Source organism: Dendropsophus ebraccatus, chromosome 9 (genome assembly GCF_027789765.1).
Source record: "Dendropsophus ebraccatus isolate aDenEbr1 chromosome 9, aDenEbr1.pat, whole genome shotgun sequence".
In the NCBI taxonomy this organism is placed as follows: Eukaryota; Metazoa; Chordata; class Amphibia; order Anura; family Hylidae; genus Dendropsophus; species Dendropsophus ebraccatus.
In genome coordinates this window covers 11,307,529-11,327,070 of record NC_091462.1, presented here as the reverse complement: position 1 = coordinate 11,327,070, position 19,542 = coordinate 11,307,529, and the positions used below count along the sequence as shown (strand labels likewise).

The 19,542-nt window shown below is 45.8% G+C and overlaps 1 protein-coding gene across 1 annotated transcript; it reads left to right on the top strand.

Moving 5' to 3' along the window:
• The first annotated feature begins 693 nt into the window (after positions 1-693).
• Positions 694-19,178, top strand: SLC23A3 (solute carrier family 23 member 3). The gene is made up of 12 exons (XM_069985058.1): positions 694-900; positions 1,183-1,334; positions 5,823-5,917; positions 6,166-6,224; positions 6,349-6,530; positions 8,069-8,180; positions 8,269-8,458; positions 8,947-9,200; positions 17,892-17,997; positions 18,166-18,333; positions 18,414-18,509; positions 18,889-19,178. Exons 1-12 carry the CDS (start codon positions 766-768, stop codon positions 19,176-19,178), a joined length of 1,839 nt encoding a protein of 612 aa, XP_069841159.1. The 5' UTR covers positions 694-765.
• The last annotated feature ends 364 nt before the right edge of the window (positions 19,179-19,542 follow it).

Sequence of the window (19,542 nt, the reverse complement as noted above, 5' to 3'; positions counted from 1 at the left end):
GGGCCTATTGACCATGTCGGGGGCCTATTGACCATGTAGGGGAGCCTATTGACCATGTCGGGGGCCTATTGACCATGTTGGGGGATGTATTGACCATGTCAGGGGGCCTATTGACCATGTCAGGGGGCCTATTGACCATGTCAGGGGGCCTATTAACCATGATGATGGGGGGCCTATTGACCATGTTGGGGGGGCCTATTAACCATGATGATGGGGGGGCCTATTGACCATGTTGGGGAGCCTATTGACCATGTCAGGGGGCCTATTGACCATGTTGGGGAGCCTATTGACCATGTCAGGGGGCCTATTAACCATGATGATGGGGGGGCCTATTGACCATGTTGGAGAGCCTATTAACCATGTCAGGGGGCCTATTAACCATGATGATGGGGGGGCCTATTGACCATGTCGGGGGCCTATTGAGGCCCTGTGGTCATTCTCTGCAGATCCTATCCCCTATACAGTGTGAGCCTGGAGATGGGTTGTGTCACTGTGAGGAATGACGCAGCTCATCCATTGTGAACTCTCTGATACTCGGTGAGTTCCTAGTACGAATTCCTCGTATCCTGAGTTCCTAGATTCACGCTCCCCGCACAAGAGGTTCAGGTTATTGGAAAACCCCGGGGCAAGCAAGTGGAACACCAAGGTTAATGGATGACAGGGGATGGGTGTGCAGGCAAAGGTTGTCCTGACCATTGGAAGGAGTGTGGCGTCCATGGCCCTCCTCCTACATCTGCAGGGAACGGTGGGCTCAGCTGTTTCTCCATGACCCCTCAGAACCCGCCAAGACCTGTCACAGAGATGTCCATTATCTGCTGTGGGACCAAGAGTAGCCGGCAATCTTCCTACCGGCCCCATGAGACCCCACCATGGCTCCTCAGCTTCTTCTTTGCACTTCAGGTAAGTTAAGGATACTCAATTACACCCTCCAACTTATGGCTTGCCAACTGTTAGAAGACTACAACTCCCAGCATGCTCAGAGGGGCTGTTTAATCCAAAGAAATGAAGGGGCTCTTTAATCCAAAGCAATAGTCTCCAACCTTTTTCTCTCCAGAAGGCTTTCAGGGCATGCTGGGAGTTGTAGTTTTGGAACAGCTGGGGGGGGCCACGGGTTGGAGACCACTGATCTAGGTGAGTGGTGATATAACTGGCTTGATATATGATTCTGCTCTCACCCTCCAGCACGTCTTGATTCAGACCTCTCTACTCTGCACCTGTCACCGCCTCTTCCTGCAGCATCGCCCGCTGACACCCCAAGGTCAGAGCCGCCTATTGGCCCGCAGCCTCTTCATCTGTGGTATCAGCACCGGCTTACAGAGCGGCCTGGGAAGCAGGTATTGTCTTCAGATTCATTGGGCAATGAGACTCCATTCTACAAGATTTTTCCTTTAAAGGGGCCATGTGACCATGACAATGCTTTCTAATCTCTTGGCATCATGTCATAGAGCAGGAGGAGCTGAGCAGACTGATATATATAATCATAGGAATATATCCTATTTAACTTGCTCTTCTTATTCTATGGAGTCTAGCAGACAGTGCCACTCAATAATAGGACCGCCCACTGGACTCCTTAGCATAAGAGGATAGGAGATTACAATCAATAGACTACAGGTTATACGGAATCTTTTCCAGCACAGATATACATCAATCTGCTCAGCTCCTCCTGCTCTATAACATGACGCTGATAGATTCTATGGCATTTTCATGGTGAACGATCACTTTAAGAGCCAAAGCTTTTAAGACCAATGTTGTAGTTTTGCAAAGAGGTTGTAGAACACTGATCTAAAGTAATAGTTTGCTCATTTTATGGTCTAAAACAGACAAAAATAAATTGAGGGTCTAAACAAAAACCTCCACGGAGCTCTGTAGTTGCGCCAGGTTATTATCTCGCTCTCCTAGAATAAACCCATTAATACTCAGGAAATGGAGCGGAGACGAGATCGGCCTCTCTGTGCTTGTATCTGACTACTTGCTGGCATTATTCAGCAGTAACAATCCTCTGACCAGTCCCTGCCGATCCTGCACAGATAACTCCTATTTACAGCACAGACCAGATAGCTTGGCTACTTCCATAATCCTGGCAGCCGTCCCCATCCCAACCATAATTGGAATATCCCTTTAAGGACCATTTAAAGGGTCTGTGGCAAAATGTAAGGGACGTCTATTGGCACCTATAAGATACATGAGCAGAGTATTCAGACCAATTGTATTACATGAAGTTGTCTATATATCCAGGTTGTGCTGCTGAGTCCACTATCATGGAAACCAAAGGGACTGTAGAGGTGGGTGGTCTGACCCTATGCCCTCCCTCCCAGTGGGTTATATGACACTTTTAATACATACACTGTACTAACAGTGCAAATACTTGATTAAAACTCTCCTACCATATTGCTCCTTTGCAGACTTATGTGTCTCCATGGTTACAGACTACAAACAAGCCCTGTGTAGTCTGGTCTCCAGTCATGTTACTGCACTCCCACCATAGAAGTAAGGATAAATGGATGGAAGTAACACATGACAGAATTCTTGTTAAAATCCCTTTATTACCACATATCCCATGTAGAGGTGCAGCACTCGTTATAGTGTATCAGTCCTCCCCTCTTAGGATCAGCCCTGCTGCACTGTCAGGACAGTATGGACTATGGTTGGGTTGGTCTCTTCTAGTTAGCTGTGGTTGGAGCTCTAACCCCACAGACTGTGCGTTGGAAGTTTTTGTAATTATTTGTTCTATTATTTCTTTTAGGTTTTGTTCTTGTTACATAGAAGTATATGTGATAGATATGTGAGGAGTGTGCGGACTCAGTATAACATCACATATTGTTATAAACAAATAAAAACACAAGAATATCACATACATTGTTATATCTATAACTAATTACATAGTATGTATAGGTACTCACTCAGTGTGAAACCTGGGCCTGTTTTCTTCTCCCCCCTGTGCTTCTCTCCACCATACTTCTCCCCCCTACTTCTCTCCTGTGCTTCTCTCCACCATACTTCTCCTGTGCTTCTCTCCCCCATGCTTCTGTCCTGTGCTTCTCTCCTGTGCTTCTCTCCACCATACTTCTCCCCCCTACTTCTCTCCTGTGCTTCTCTCCACCATACTTCTCCCCCCTACTTCTCTCCTGTGCTTCTCTCCACCATACTTCTCCCCCCTACTTCTCTCCTGTGCTTCTCTCCACCATACTTCTCCCCCCTGCTTCTCTCCACCATACTTCTCTCCCCCATACTTCCCCCCCTGCTTCTCTCCCCTGCTTCTCTCCACCATACTTCTCTCCACCATACTTCTCCCCCCTACTTCTCTACTGTGCTTCTCTCCACCATACTTCTCCCCCCTAGTTCTCTCCTGTGCTTCTCCCCCCCATGCTTCTCTCCCGTACTTCTCTCCCCCATACTTCTCTCCACCATACTTCTCCCCCCTACTTCTCTCCTGTGCTTCTCTCCACCATACTTCTCCCCCCTGCTTCTCTCCTGTGCTTCTCTCTCCCATGCTTCTCTCCTGTGCTTCTCTCCCCCATGCTTCTCTCCACCTTACTTCTCTCCCCCCTGCTTCTCTCCACCAAACTTCTCTCCCCCTGCTTCTCTCCCCCATCCCCATGTTTCTCTCTCCCCTGTTTTTCCCCCATCCCCATGTTTCTCTCCCCCATCCCCATGTTTCTCTCTCCCCTGTTTTTCCCCCATCCCCATGTTTCTCTCCCCCATCCCCATGTTTCTCTCCCCCATGCTTCTCTCCCTGTCTCTCTCCCCCTGTTTCTCCCCCATGCTTCTCTCCCCCATCCCCATGTTTCTCTCCCCCATTGTTTTCTCGTGTTTCTCTCCCCCATCCCCAGGTTTCTCTCCCCCCCTTCCTCCTCACCTCCTCCGAGATGGTCGCCGCTGCTGTCCACCTCACCTACTGGCCCGGATGTGCTCCTCCAATCAGCGTAGACCGGGAGCGTGGTGCCGCAGCGCACCACGCTCCCGGTCTCCGCTGATTGGATAGGAGCAGCACGTCCGGGCGCTACAGGCGGCCAGTAGGTGAGGCGGACAGCAGCAGTGGGGCGATCTGCAGGGGCACCATAGTTTGGGGAACTTTCCCCGCGGCACACCCGACCATGTGTCGCGGCACACTGGTTGAAAATCACTGGTCTAATTGAATGTGATGTACATAGAGTCATTGGGCTTTACTGGAGCCCATGGCTGTTCCGCAGCATCTGTGGCTCTTCTGTCCCTTAAGGTCCTATTCCACGGAACGATTATCGTCCGTATTCGGACGATACCGACCGCTATGGACGATATTCGTCCCGTGGAATAGAGTGCAAAGATCAGCCGACATCGTTCATGTGGGCTGATCGTTGCAGTCGCTTATTTTTCAACATGTTGAAAAACAAGTGACTGATAAAGCAGCGATCTGCAGCCGTCGCTCCGTTGAATAGGAGCATCGCCAGCAGACGCTTCTGTATCCTATGGGCTGCCCGGACGATCAGCGATCACCCGGGCAGCCCCCCCGCAGCTCCCCGCCGCCCCTCCCGCACTCACCTGCTTGCTGCAGGCGCGACGAATAGCGGCGGCAGCGAGCGGGGAACAAGGAGCAAACGAGCGCTGAGAGTGCTCGTTTGCTCCTCTAGACAGCCCGTGGAATAGGGGCATTAGAAGGTACTATATGTTTGTCAGCAAGGTTCAGGGGCAGATAAATAGCCGTATGACTGCAGGATCCGACTACTCAGGGTTTGTAGTCTGTAACCATGGTGACACATAGGAGCTGTAATCACAGAACAAGAGGCTATTGTTTATTGTACTGGATACAATTGTATCATTCCTCAGCTGAGAGCAGGACTAGCTATGTACAATGTATCAGTCTGGAGCTTACAGAGCATTGTCTACACTGGATACAGCTGAGAGCAGGACTAGCTATGTACAATGTATCAGTCTGGAGCTCACAGAGCATTGTCTACACTGGACACAGCTGAGAGCAGGACTAGCTATGTACAATGTATCAGTCTGGAGCTCACAGAGCATTGTCTACACTGTATACAGCTGAGAGCAGGACTAGCTATGTACAATGTATCAGTCTGGAGCTCACAGAGCATTGTCTACACTGGACACAGCTGAGAGCAGGATTAGCTATATACAATTTATCAGTCTGGAGCTCACAGAGCATTGTCTACACTAGATACAGCTGAGAGCAGGACTAGCTATGTACAATGTATCAGTCTGGAGCTCACAGAGCATTGTCTACACTGGACACAGCTGAGAGCAGGACTAGCTATGTACAATGTATCAGTCTGGAGCTCACAGAGCATTGTCTACACTGGACACAGCTGAGAGCAGGACTAGCTATGTACAATGTATCAGTCTGGAGCTCACAGAGCATTGTCTAGACTGGATACAGCTGAGAGCAGGACTAGGTATGTACAATGTATCAGTCTGGAGCTCACAGAGCATTGTCTAGACTGGATACAATTGTATCACTCCTCAGCTGAGAGCAGGACTAGCTATGTACACTGTATCAGTCTGGAGCTCACAGAGCATTGTCTATACTGGATACAGCTGAGAGCAGGACTAGCTATGTACAATGCATCAGACTGGAATCCAGGTTGTGTAGTTACCGGTAAGGGTTTTCAGCCTTTTTATTAATGTTTCCATTCACTGACAGCAAACAGAATAAAAAGTTTATCGGAAAGTTGGAGAACTTTTCATTCCGTGTCCTGAGGAAGAACATTCCAGCCAATGGTCCTTTCCTCATCAGGGTACAGATCAGTAAGAAGTGTTTAGTGGTCCACAGACTGTGATGGTTGGCCAGGGCCTGTGCTCGGTCGATGACTACCTCTCCCATCATGCAGGTTACCCCTGGTGCAGGCTCCAACCTTCGAGCTCCTGGTCCCGGCCATCATCCTCAGCAAATACAAGGATGTGAATGAGTCTACAGCAGGAGGCGGTGAGTCTCATCCTGACATGTAACTCCATGAGACACAACCTAAGTACATTACATAACATAATAGGCCTCCAGCCTGCGGATCTCCAACTGCTGCACACTACAACTCCCAGCATGCTCTGATATGCGGCATTAGAATTTGTGGGAGAGCTGCAGGCTGGAGACCATGATGTCTCTCTGGTTCTTGTTGGCTTAGAGGTAAGGCTGCACTTTCCCCACCTGTCCTCACCTGCTAAACTCTCTGCTTCCAGATGCTGCTGGATTGGTGGATTGTGCAGGACCCTCGTGTGACCTCCAGCCCCTCACACAGGTCAGTATGATCAGGAAGGAGGATACAGTATATACAGCGGCCTGTATACTGGGTGTGTGTAGTAGTTGTGATGAGACTATGGCTGCCCTCTGACCCCTCCTCACTATGACTGCTGGTTCTGCAGGTATCGGGGGCGCTGCTGGTCTCTGGGCTCCTGCAGCTTCTCTTCGGGGTCTCTGGACTCTGGGGTTGGATCTTACAGTTCTGTGGCCCCATGGTCATTGCTCCTGTTCTCTCCATTATTGGACTTTCCTGTTACAAACCTGCGGCCACACTCTGTGCCTCCAACTGGGGGATCTCCATGAGGTGAGCTGCTGCTGCTCATTGCTTATCCTCCAGAGCTGCACTCACTATTCTGCTGTTACATCATGTCTTATCTAACAGTCGCCTCCAGAGCTGCACTCACTATTCTGCTGTTTCATCTAGTCTTATCTAACAGTCGCCTCCAGAGCTGCACTCACTATTCTGCTATTACATCATGTCTTATCTACCAGTCACCTTCAGAGCTGCATTTCCAATTGTTCTGTTGCATCATATCTTGTGCTCCTGTCATATCTAGAGCCACATTCTCAAAGGGGTATTCCAGTCAAACATAACTTTTGATATGTTGCTTCCCATGCTGAGCCTAACAATTCATTCCAGATCTATTCAGTCTCCTTCCCCCAGTTCTCAGCTGGTAAAACACAAAAATCTGTGTGTGAGCCTTTCTCTCTGTCTCCTCTCCTCCCTCCTCCCTTCTGAGACATCTGATGTAAATAAGTCCCTGGAAGGCTGTATCTGCAACATTGTAGCTTTTTTTATAATGCTGGGACGGTTATTCTGAGGTCAAGTTGCTGATGAACTCACTGTGATTGACCCTTCCAGCATTATAAAGAAGCTACTATGTTGCAGATACAGCCTACCAGGGACTTGTTTACATCATCTGTCTCAGAAGGGAGGAGAAGAAGGTAGAGACAGAGAGAAAAGCTCACACACAGATTTTTGTGTTTTCAGCAGAAAGCAGCAGCTGAGAACTGGGGGAAGGAGACTGAATAGATAATAACAAGTATGGAAGGAATTGTTAGTCTCACCATGGGCAGCAACATATCAAAAGTTATGTTTGAGTGGAATACCCCTTTAATTCTGCTTTTGCGTCCTATCTGAGAGTCAGTCCCTATTCTGCTTTTACATTACATCTTATACTCCAGTCACCTCCGAAGCTGCATTCACAGTGCACTTACATTACATCTTATACTCCAGTCACCTCCGGAGCTGCATTCACAGTGCACTTACATTACATCTTATACTCCAGTCACCTCCGGAGCTGCATTCACAGTGCACTTACATTACATCTTATACTCCAGTCACCTCCGGAGCTGCATTCACAGTGCACTTACATTATATATTTTACTCCAGTCACCTACGGAGCTGCATTCACAGTGCACTTACATTACATCTTATACTCCAGTCACCTCCAGAGCTGCATTCACAGTGCACTTACATTACATCTTATACTCCAGTCACCTCCGGAGCTGCATTCACAGTGCACTTACATTACATATTATACTCCAGTCACCTCCGGAGCTGCATTCACAGTGCACTTACATTACATCTTATACCCCAGTCACCTCCGGAGCTGCATTCACAGTGCACTTACATTACATCTTATACTCCAGTCACCTCTGCTGTAGGATTCATAGTCTCACATCTATCTCAACACCTCCTGCTTGTTCAGCATATTTACAGCCTGAACCTTCATTGTTCTTTATGGGAGCTGTATGACACCTGTCTGTGGTAGCCAAGCTCCGTCTCCCACAATGCACTGGGGCAGGGTATTGACTGAATGATGTCTTGTTGTATTGCAGCCTGATTGCAGTGACTGGTCTATTGTCACAAACCCTCCGCTGTGTGCACCTGCCTCTGTGTAGCTGGGGAGCGGTGGAGAGGAGGTACGCCCCCATATTCCGTATGCTCTCCGTAAGTCAGCAGATCACAGGTATCGTCCACACCAAGCATTACCGGCCGTCGCTCACACCTCACCCCATTTCTTTGCCGGTTCTGACAGATCTTCCTCCCTGTTTCTTGCATCTGGATTATCTGCAGTTTTTGGGTTCAGGATCCGGTGGAGTTTCCAAGTGACGTCCGTGGGGTACAGAACACCTCAGAGACCACCGCTGAGGATCCAGAGGGGGCGCTCACTGCCCTCATAGGGAACATCACCCAACCCGCCCCATGGTTCCAATTCCCATATCCAGGTATGGATAACCTCATGTGTGATACTATCTGCTGTATCTAAGCCTATCATTTGTGATACTCTCTGCTGAGATGATGTATCTCAGCCTATGGCTGGGTTCACACTACGTATATTTGAGGCTGTATAGCAACCAAAACCAGGAGTGAATTGAAAACACAGAAAGGATCTGTTCACACAATGTTGTAATTGAGTGGCTGGCCGTCATATAATGGCAAATATTTCCTGTTATTTTAAAACAACGGCTGTTATATTAAAATAATGGCCGTTATTTACTGTTATATGGCGGCCATCCACTCAATTTCAACATTGTGTGAACAGATACTTTCTTGGGTTTTCAATCCACTCCTGGTTTTGGTTGCTATGAGGACCTGACATGAGGACCAAATACAGCCTGAAATATACTGTGTGTGAACCCAGCCTATAAGTGTGATACTGTGAATAAGAATCTGGGCACAAGGTTTATTAACACTGATCTCTGATTTTGCCCAGGAGCCTCGGGGTGGCCTCACCTGAGCCTGGAGACGGCCGGCGTGGGGGCAGCGATGGCCGTCATCTCCAGCCTGTCCTCACTTGGCGCTTATATCTTATGTGCTCGGATGCTGAACTGCCCCCCGCTCCCCGCACACTCCTGTAACCGAGGGATCAGCATGGAGGGGATCGGAAATATCTTATCCGGAATTATAGGGAGCGTGTGCGGAGCGGGATCTAACATTCCCAGCGCCGGAATAACAGGAATCACACAGGTAACATATACTATATATATATAGGGGGCAGTATTATAGTAGTTATATTCCTGTATATAGGAGCAGTATTATAGTAGTTAGACTTGACAAAGCGCTGAGGCGCGAAACAGTTGTCTGCTACACGCTCCCGCACCCTTGTCACCGCTCCCTCCCTGTGATGTCTGAATAAACGCACAAAGAGATCCCTTCATCCGGTGAGTGCTTGGACTTATTTTCTATTTTATACATTATAGTAGTTATATTCTTGTATATAGGAGGCAGTATTATAGTAGTTATATTCCTGTATATAGGAGCCGTATTATAGTAGTTATATTCTTGTATATAGGAGCAGTATTATAGTAGTTATATTCTTGTATATAGGAGCAGTATTATAGTAGTTATATTCTTGTATATAGGAGCAGTATTATAGTAGTTATATCCCTGTATATATGGGCAGTATTAAAGTAGTTATATTCTTGTATATAGGAGCAGTATTATAGTAGTTATATTCCTGTATATAGGAGCAGTATTATAGTAGTTATATCCCTGTATATATGGGCAGTATTAAAGTAGTTATATTCTTGTATATAGGAGCAGTATTATAGTAGTTATATCACACAAGCTACAAAGAGATGTCGGCACTATCGCATTCAGTGGTAAGCAATGCGTTCACAAATGTGTTATAAGTGTAGGAAGTGTCACTTATGGTGTCTCGGGTAACGGGATTGTTTGGACCCGATAGAGTTGCCTTTATGTGGTGCTCAGACAGGTATGCAGAGGTAAGTTAATCCAATATAATGCACAAGCCAAGTAGTGAAGCAGCAGAAAGATGACCCGTAGCACTCACCAGTCTTCAGGCAATCCGTATCTTTATTTCAGGGTGACATCAAACAGGTTGGTGTGGGGCAGGGGGAGACAGATCCAGCAGATGCTGTGCCCTCGGGCTACAGCCGTTTCGCGGGTAAACTTCCCGCTTTCTCAAGCCACTGAGGTTCAAACCCGGGAGTCAGTTAGTAACCTCTCACTCTGACGTCACCGGTGGGGGGTGTGACAGCACACAAACATAAACACAAACACACGTGGTGGAAAAGTGACACATTAAAAATGTAACAAGATGTGGAGGAAAGATGGGTTAGTTACATAAAGTACATAGTATTAGGGATCGAAGTGATCCTGAACATTGCTGGCCGCTTCTGAGTAGAATCGGTGTTCCAGTAGTTTTGCCAAAGCAAACTTTATGAATGAACTGTAGAGTAGTAGTGTAGTACCGTTCTTGGCCACACTGGTGCTGCACTCATACCAGCTTCAGCTAATGTGTCAGTTTTGTATCCAGTTGGAGATGAGGCAATTAAATGTGGCAGAAACTTCAATGGGCAGACTTGGTTACAGGAAAGCCACCAGTTCATTGCGCTCATTTAGTCCCAGGCCTCCTAAGGCGTTTGTCCTAGAAATCCATTTTGCCTCTTTCCTTAGAAGCAATTTGTGGCGATCTGTGCCTGGGGACCAGGTGTTAACTCTTTCTATCCCAGCAAAGGACAGGGCATTCTGGTCACTGTTGTGCGCGCTTCTGATGTGGTCGATCAGCCGATAACATCCTTGTCCGGTCCTAATGGATCTAAGGTGTTCTTGGAATCTTTTGAAGAAGCTTCTTATTGTGGATCCTATATAGAACCTCCTACAGGGACAGAAGATAGCATATACTATGTAGTCGCTACGACAGCAAATGGGTTGGCGTACTTCAGCCTGATAGGCTCCCAGTGTGACCCGGGGGCCTTGTTCCATGAAGTTGCAGTAGTTGCACCTGCCACATTTCTTGTTCCCTGCGGGGTTTAGTTGCTGTAACCAGTTCTTCTTCTGGTTGCCTGATTTAAAGTTACTTGATACCAGGACGTTTTTTAATGTTTTGCTTCTTCTGAATGAAATGAGAGGTTTTTTTGCAGCGATCTCTCCTATGGCGTTATCACTTTCCAGTATATGCCAATTGTTATATATCACTTGTCTTATAGTGTTAGCTGCTGGACTGTACTTGAAGGTGAAGATAAATCTTTGATCTTTTTCCTCCTTTTTCTTTTTTTTAAAAAGGTCCTTCCTGGGTATTTTTCTCACTTTTTCCAGGGCTGTATTTATTACGTGCAGTGGGTACTCCCTTTGGAGCAGGTCAGTTTTGAGTCTTGCTGCTTGTTCTTCAAAGTCCGAATCAGCTTCGTTTATTTTTCTAAGCCTGATGAATTGGCCGTACGGGATCGCTGTTTTCACATGTGTCGGGTGATAACTGTTGAAGTGCAGGTAGCTATTTGTTGCTGTGGGTTTTTTAAAACCTTTTGTGGTGACTCCATCGCAGGTTTTTTCAACTTTTACATCCAGAAACTCTATTGAGGTTTCACTGAAATTGCTTGTAAAGTACATATTGAAAGTGTTATTTGCATTCAGGTATATTATGAATTGATCAAATTCTTCTTTAGTGCCTTCCCAGGCAATGAAGATGTCATCCACAAATCTGGTATATTTTTTAATCTTTAGTATACATGGGTTGGTGGCATTAAAGATAAACTTTTCCTCAAAAGCAGCAAGATAAAGATTTGCAAATGTGCATGCTACCGGCGTCCCCATTGCAGTCCCGGATCTCTGTGTGTACCATTTGTCATTAAAAGTGAAGCAGTTATTAGTGAGTATTAGCTCTAGAGCCTCACAGACAAAGCTTATGAACTCCTCACTTTTTTCGGCTGCTTGTAAGAAAGAGCCGATTACCTCGATCCCTTTTCCCTGTGGGATCTTGGTGTATAAGCTCTCGACGTCTATCGAAGCTAAATTCCAAGAATTTTCCCACGTGCCATCTTTAAGGATTTTCAGGAATTCGGTCGTATCCTTGCAATAGGATGGAGTTGAGTCCAGTATTGGTCTGAGCAACCAGTCGATGTACTTGGATAAGGATTCAGTGGGGCTGCCTATCCCCGAGACTATTGGTCTACCTGGGGGGGCTGTGAGGGACTTGTGAGTCTTGGGTAGGAAATACCATCTTGGTCTCTTTGGGTTTTCAGCCACTAATTTCTCTGCAGTCTTTTTACTGATCACATTCCTTTCCATGCTTTTTCTCAGAAATGTCTGGATTTTACTCTGGATTTTCACCGTGGGATCAGAGGGGAGGGGTTCGTAAATTTCTTTGTTCAGGAGTTGTCTTTCTGCTTCTTTTAAGTAGTAGCCCTGTGACATCACTACTATATTGCCGCCTTTGTCGGCCTTTTTTATGACTAGATCTGTGCGGGATTTTAACCATTTGAGGGCTTTTTGCTCTTTTTGGGTCAAGTTGGGGTCCGCTTGGGGGTAGATGAGTGCCTTCATGTCCCTCTGTACTGAATTGTGGAAAACATCAATATTGCTGCCTTTTTGTATTTGGGGGTTAAAGCTGGATTTATTTCCCCCTTTGAACTCTGACATGCTGGGTTCAGTGGTATTTATGGCAGTGTCATTACTTAATTCAGCCAATGTGATTATACTGGCACGTTCCTCTGCTGAGAGATCTGAGGCTGCGCTGAAGCCTAGGGGTCCCACTACTGTCTGCATTTCACCTTCCCGTTTTTCTTTATTTTGGTTATTATACTTGTTCTGCTTGAAAAATTTGCATAGATTAATTTTTCTGATGCCCTTATAAAGATCAATTTCGAAGTCAGCACTGTTGAATTCTTCAGGTATGCAATAGTTAAGTCCTTTTTCCAGTAAGTCTAAACAGTCCTTATCAAGATCCACTCCAGATAAATTTACGACCGAGTATTTATTGTTTTTCTTTGTTAGTGGAGGTCTTTCCAGGTGACCTTCCTCTTCTTCTCTGCTGTTCTGGTCGTTCTTTTTTGTTTTACCCCTTCCTCTCCGTGTTCTTCTCCTTCTAAAGGGGTTGGTGTGGTTTTTGGTGCGTTTTTTGATGTTCCTGCAGCTTCCGATGTGCTCCTTCCTGGATTCCCTGTAGTTTTACTTTGCTCATCTGAAGAGCTAGATTCCGTTTCTGTGGTCCAATAATCTTTTGTTTTGCGGGTTTGTTTTGGTGTCTTTTTCCTGTAACTCCTGTTTGTTTTTTTCTTTTCTTGCCAGGAAAAAACCTTTCCTTCTTCGTAATCTTTTCTGTCACGTATAAATTTGTCTTTTTTTCTTTCTTTAATTTCTGTTTGTAAGGGAACTAGTCTTCTCTCTAGTCGCCTGCAGAATTGCTGGTTTTGTTGTTCTGTTTGTCTTGTCCTCAGTTCAATCTTTGCCTTACATAGCTCTGTGGTCACTTTTTCATACTCTTCTTCATTGCGTTTAAGTGTCAGCAGCATGAATTTGAATGAGCTCTCGAGTTGAAGTTCAGTCCACTCTGCAAGGAAACTCTGATCTTCTTGGAACTGTGATACTTCTTTATATATTCTCAGTCCTCTTGGGACCCTTTTGGCATTTTTATACGATTTTAGTGATTTTACAGTCCAGAATAATCTGATTTCTTTCTCTGCCAGCTGGATGATTTTGAACTCGAGGCTTTTGGTACTTATAAGTTGTAAATCTTCTTTGAGATCGCATTGCTCAAAGAAATCCTCCACACCTTCTCTCCCTGCACCCAGAGCCAACTCTGCCACGTCCTGAACCAATAATTCTTCTTCCATATCACTTGCAGACATAAATCAGAACTGAACCACCGCGATGTGCTCAGACAAAAGTACAGTCAATTAAATCACACAAGCTACAAAGAGATGTCGGCACTATCGCATTCAGTGGTAAGCAATGCGTTCACAAATGTGTTATAAGTGTAGGAAGTGTCACTTATGGTGTCTCGGGTAACGGGATTGTTTGGACCCGATAGAGTTGCCTTTATGTGGTGCTCAGACAGGTATGCAGAGGTAAGTTAATCCAATATAATGCACAAGCCAAGTAGTGAAGCAGCAGAAAGATGACCCGTAGCACTCACCAGTCTTCAGGCAATCCGTATCTTTATTTCAGGGTGACATCAAACAGGTTGGTGTGGGGCAGGGGGAGACAGATCCAGCAGATGCTGTGCCCTCGGGCTACAGCCGTTTCGCGGGTAAACTTCCCGCTTTCTCAAGCCACTGAGGTTCAAACCCGGGAGTCAGTTAGTAACCTCTCACTCTGACGTCACCGGTGGGGGGTGTGACAGCACACAAACATAAACACAAACACACGTGGTGGAAAAGTGACACATTAAAAATGTAACAAGATGTGGAGGAAAGATGGGTTAGTTACATAAAGTACATAGTATTAGGGATCGAAGTGATCCTGAACATTGCTGGCCGCTTCTGAGTAGAATCGGTGTTCCAGTAGTTTTGCCAAAGCAAACTTTATGAATGAACTGTAGAGTAGTAGTGTAGTACCGTTCTTGGCCACACTGGTGCTGCACTCATACCAGCTTCAGCTAATGTGTCAGTTTTGTATCCAGTTGGAGATGAGGCAATTAAATGTGGCAGAAACTTCAATGGGCAGACTTGGTTACAGGAAAGCCACCAGTTCATTGCGCTCATTTAGTCCCAGGCCTCCTAAGGCGTTTGTCCTAGAAATCCATTTTGCCTCTTTCCTTAGAAGCAATTTGTGGCGATCTGTGCCTGGGGACCAGGTGTTAACTCTTTCTATCCCAGCAAAGGACAGGGCATTCTGGTCACTGTTGTGCGCGCTTCTGATGTGGTCGATCAGCCGATAACATCCTTGTCCGGTCCTAATGGATCTAAGGTGTTCTTGGAATCTTTTGAAGAAGCTTCTTATTGTGGATCCTATATAGAACCTCCTACAGGGACAGAAGATAGCATATACTATGTAGTCGCTACGACAGCAAATGGGTTGGCGTACTTCAGCCTGATAGGCTCCCAGTGTGACCCGGGGGCCTTGTTCCATGAAGTTGCAGTAGTTGCACCTGCCACATTTCTTGTTCCCTGCGGGGTTTAGTTGCTGTAACCAGTTCTTCTTCTGGTTGCCTGATTTAAAGTTACTTGATACCAGGACGTTTTTTAATGTTTTGCTTCTTCTGAATGAAGTAGTTATATCCCTGTATATAGGAGCAGTATTATAGTAGTTATATTCTTCTATATAGGAGCAGTATTATAGTAGTTATATTCCTGTTTATAGGAGCAGTATTATAGTAGTTATATTCTTGTATATAGGAGCAGTATTATAGTAGTTATATTCTTGTATATAGGAGCAGTATTATAGTAGTTATATTCTTGTATATAGGGGCAGTATTATAGTGGTACACGGGGCAATATGGCTTGATCAATTCATATACAGACACTCTGGTGTTGATTTTTAATACAGGCCTAGCGGCATTAGTATCAGCCATAGATGGGATGTGCAGCCGTTCCATTCTCTCCAGTTCGTGTTTTACAGTTCTCCCTCTCTGAACAGCTCGCACTCCTTTATAAGACCCACATGACCAAAATTAGCAGGAGATGCCTGTGCTCACATGTCTGGACCCTATGTCTTCCCCATTCTGTGAGAGCAGCAATGGTAAGTGTAATACCATATCCATACTTGTGTCGTTTGGGGGCAGCCTTCCCCGCCGGTGGTGCTGGCTGGGTTTTGGTGGGGCTTTTTGGGTCTGGTCCTGTGACATTGGGGTTGCAGGGCCGTTCCATGGCCTCCCTTCCCTGCACGTGCACGCTTTGCGGGGGTGGCGGTCGCTGACCGACACGGTGTGGAGTTAGCGCAGGGACCCGTGTGGACCAGAGGACCTGCGTGGTGGTACACGGGGCAATATGGCTTGATCAATTCATATACAGACACTCTGGTGTTGATTTTTAATACAGGCCTAGCGGCATTAGTATCAGCCATAGATGGGATGTGCAGCCGTTCCACTCTCTCCAGTTCGTGTATTATAGTAGTTATATTCCTGTATATGGGAGCAGTATTATAGTAGTTATATCCCTGTATATAGGAGCAGTATTATAGTAGTTATATTCCTGTATATGGGAGCAGTATTATAGTAGTTATATCCCTGTATATAGGAGCAGTATTATAGTAGTTATATTCTTGTATATAGGAGCAGTATTATAGTAGTTATATTCCTGTATATAGGAGCAGTATTATAGTAGTTATATTCCTGTATATAGAAGCAGTATTATAGTAGTTATATTCTTGTATATAGGAGCAGTATTATAGTAGTTATATTCTTGTATATAGGAGCAGTATTATAGCAGTTATGCGAGTAGTAGAAAAGAGAGACTGGGGCACTCACCAAGCTTCCAAGCTGAGTTTATTGCGACTTCAATCCATAGGTGAGGGAGGACAGATGGGATAGCGGGCGCTTACACCCCGGGGACGACGTTTCACGCCCAATCGGCGCTTCTTCCTGCCGGGGAATTATAGCAGTTATATTCCTTTATATAGGGGGCAGTATTATAGTAGTTATATTCTTGTATATAGGAGCAGTATTATAGTAGTTGTATTATTGTATATAGGGGGCAGTATTACAGCATTTATATTCTTGTATATAGGGGCAGTATTATAGTAGTTATATTCCTGTATATAGGGGCAGTATTATAGTAGTTATATTCTTGTATATAGGAGCAGTATTATAGTAGTTATATTCTTGTATATAGGAGGCAGTATTATAGTAGTTATATTCCTGTATATAGGAGCAGTATTATATTAGTTATATTCTTGTATATAGGAGCAGTATTATAGTAGTTATATTCTTGTATATAGGGAGCAGTATTATAGTAGTTATATTCCTGTATATAGTGGGCAGTATTATAGTAGTTATATTCCTGTATATAGGGAGCAGTATTATAGTAGTTATATTCCTGTATATAGGAGCAGTATTATAGTAGTATATTCCTGTATATAGGAGCAGTATTATAGAAGTTATATTCCTGTATATAGGGGCAGTATTATAGAAGTTATATTCTTGTATATAGGAGCAGTATTATAGTAGTTATGCGGTTCAGGGAAGAAACAGAGTGCTGCACCTCACACCTATGGCTGATACTAGTGCCGCTAGGCTAAATAAAAAACACATCAGAATTTAGTGTATGAATTGATCAAGCCATACTGCCCCATGTACCTCGTGCCGGTATCTGATACACATGGGTCCCTACACTAAGTCCACACCGTGCCAGTCAGTGACCACCAACCCCGCAGGCGTGCACAGTCAGGGAACGGGGGCCATGGGACGGCCCTGCGACCCCCATGCCGCAGGACCAGACCCAAAAACACCACACCAGAACCCGGCCAGCACCGCCGGCGGAGAAGGTCGCCCCCAAGCAGCACAAGTCTGGATAACTATGGTGAGTGTAATTCCTTATCCAGACTTGTGCTGCTTGGGGGCGACCTTCTCCGCCGGCGGTGCTGGCCTGGTTCTGGTGTGGTGTTTTTGGGTCTGGTCCTGTGGCATGGGGGTCGCAGGGCCGTCCCATGGCCCCCGTTCCCTGACTGTGCGCGCCTGCGGGGTTGGTGGTCACTGACTGGCACGGTGTGGACTTAGTGTAGGGACCCATGTGTATCAGATACCGGCACGAGGTACATGGGGCAGTATGGCTTGATCAATTCATACACAAAATTCTGATGTGTTTTTTATTTAGCCAAGCGGCACTAGTATCAGCCATAGGTGTGAGGTGCAGCACTCTGTTTCTTCCCTGAACCGCATTATAGTAGTTATATTCTTGTATATAGGAGCAGTATTATAGTAGTATTTTTTTTAAACAGGGGTGGTATCATCTTAACTCTTACATATCAATTGCTTTTCAGGTGGGCAGTCGTCACTCGGCTCATGTATGCGCATTACTTTTTGTTCTCCTGGGTTGCTCCCCGAGGTTGTCTCAGTTCCTTATGACTATCCCTTCTGCTGTCCACGGTATGATCAGTGACACCAGATATCACAGACTCCATTATACTGAACACCATTATAAAACACTCTCCAGCATGTTGTGCTCCATATTCTGGTACCGTTGTTGTATAGCAGTGCTCAGTAGACTGTGGTACAGGGGTCTCAGGCTCACCTCAGTTCTCACTTGATCTGCAGGGGGCACTCTTTCTCTGACCTTCTCCATGGCAGTGGGTGGTGGAGTCTCTTTCTTCCAGTATGCTGATATAGACTCAGGAAGGAACATCTTCATTGTCGGCTTCACCATGTTCATGGCTTTACTGGTTCCGCGCTGGCTGGATGCGGTGCCAACACAACTGGACACAGGTGAGATGGTGCCTGCCTGTCCTTTAGCAGTGGATTATATACTGCTACATGCTCAGGCTCGTATTCTTCTTCTCCTCCAGGATGGCCTGCCCTGGACATGCTCCTGCTATCCCTTCTCACCACTCCTATATTTCTGGGAGGGTTATTCTCATTTATATTGGACAACACAGTGGAAGGTGAGAGGAACTAAAGACCCTAAAATTCCCATAACCTTCTTACTGCAGAAACCTCTTCCTGTCTGCCTATAATGGGTATACAGCTCCTGTGCAGACCTATATGTCTTCATGGTTACAAGCTACAGTCAGCCCCTTTGCACTATGATCTTGTAGTCACACTGCGCTCTAACCAGATATTAATGACTACATAGTGATTGATGATTACAGGAACCGACTACACAGAGTTTGTTTGTAGTCTGTAACCATGGAAACACACAGGAGCTTTTTTTTTTTTTTTTTGCTTTCTCTCTGGTTACATTGTTGCAGCTCTCACATTTGTGTCTGTATATAAGGATACTATAAATTAACACTGACTTTGATTTCATTCTCTTACGTCCAGGAAGCCTGGAGGAGCGAGGTCTACAGTCAGATGACTCCCAGAAGGACTCGGCATTCAATAAGGAACCTCACAAGGATGAGGAAGGAGAGCTGGCGCAGGTTTATGGACTCCCTCCGGCCCTGTCCTGCCTCCTGCCAGCCACATATCCCTTCTCGCAGCTGTGCTCTCCGCCAGCTAAATCTATTGTGATTGCAGAAGGCGAGGATGACAAACTGCTGGGAGGACCCCCTGCCATAGAGCTGGAGCTGAGATGTATGAGGAGCATAGAGGATCCTGGAGCCTCTGTATAGTATCTACTGTAATATTTATAGTTTTATAAAGAGAATTTATTTAACTTCTGCAGCGTGCTTCACTGCGTCCTATCCTGAGCACATAACACGAGACATATTCTGTTATATAAAGGATCCTTCAAGCCTCCTCCCCACTCTTATAGCCTGCGGCGTCACTTACTACAGAGGAGAACAACGCATCCATCCTTCACATTGCATTTGTATTTGCCCTGAGACAGTTCTTTACATCCTGCTATAACTGTATCCTGAGTTACATCCTTTATTATACTCCAGAGCTGCACTCACTATTCTGCTGGTGGGGTTACTGTATACATACATTACAGTACTGATCCTGTACTGATCCTGAGTTACATCCTGTATTATA

Bases quoted from the DNA above. Each gene is read 5' to 3' on its own strand.
- SLC23A3 (XM_069985058.1), top strand. From the start codon at position 766: ATGACCCCTCAGAACCCGCCAAGACCTGTCACAGAGATGTCCATTATC. The intron at 6,531-8,068 runs GTGAGCTGCTGC...GTTGTATTGCAG, and splicing joins AACTGGGGGATCTCCATGAG to CCTGATTGCAGTGACTGGTC. The intron at 17,998-18,165 runs GTATGATCAGTG...CTTGATCTGCAG, and splicing joins TATCCCTTCTGCTGTCCACG to GGGGCACTCTTTCTCTGACC.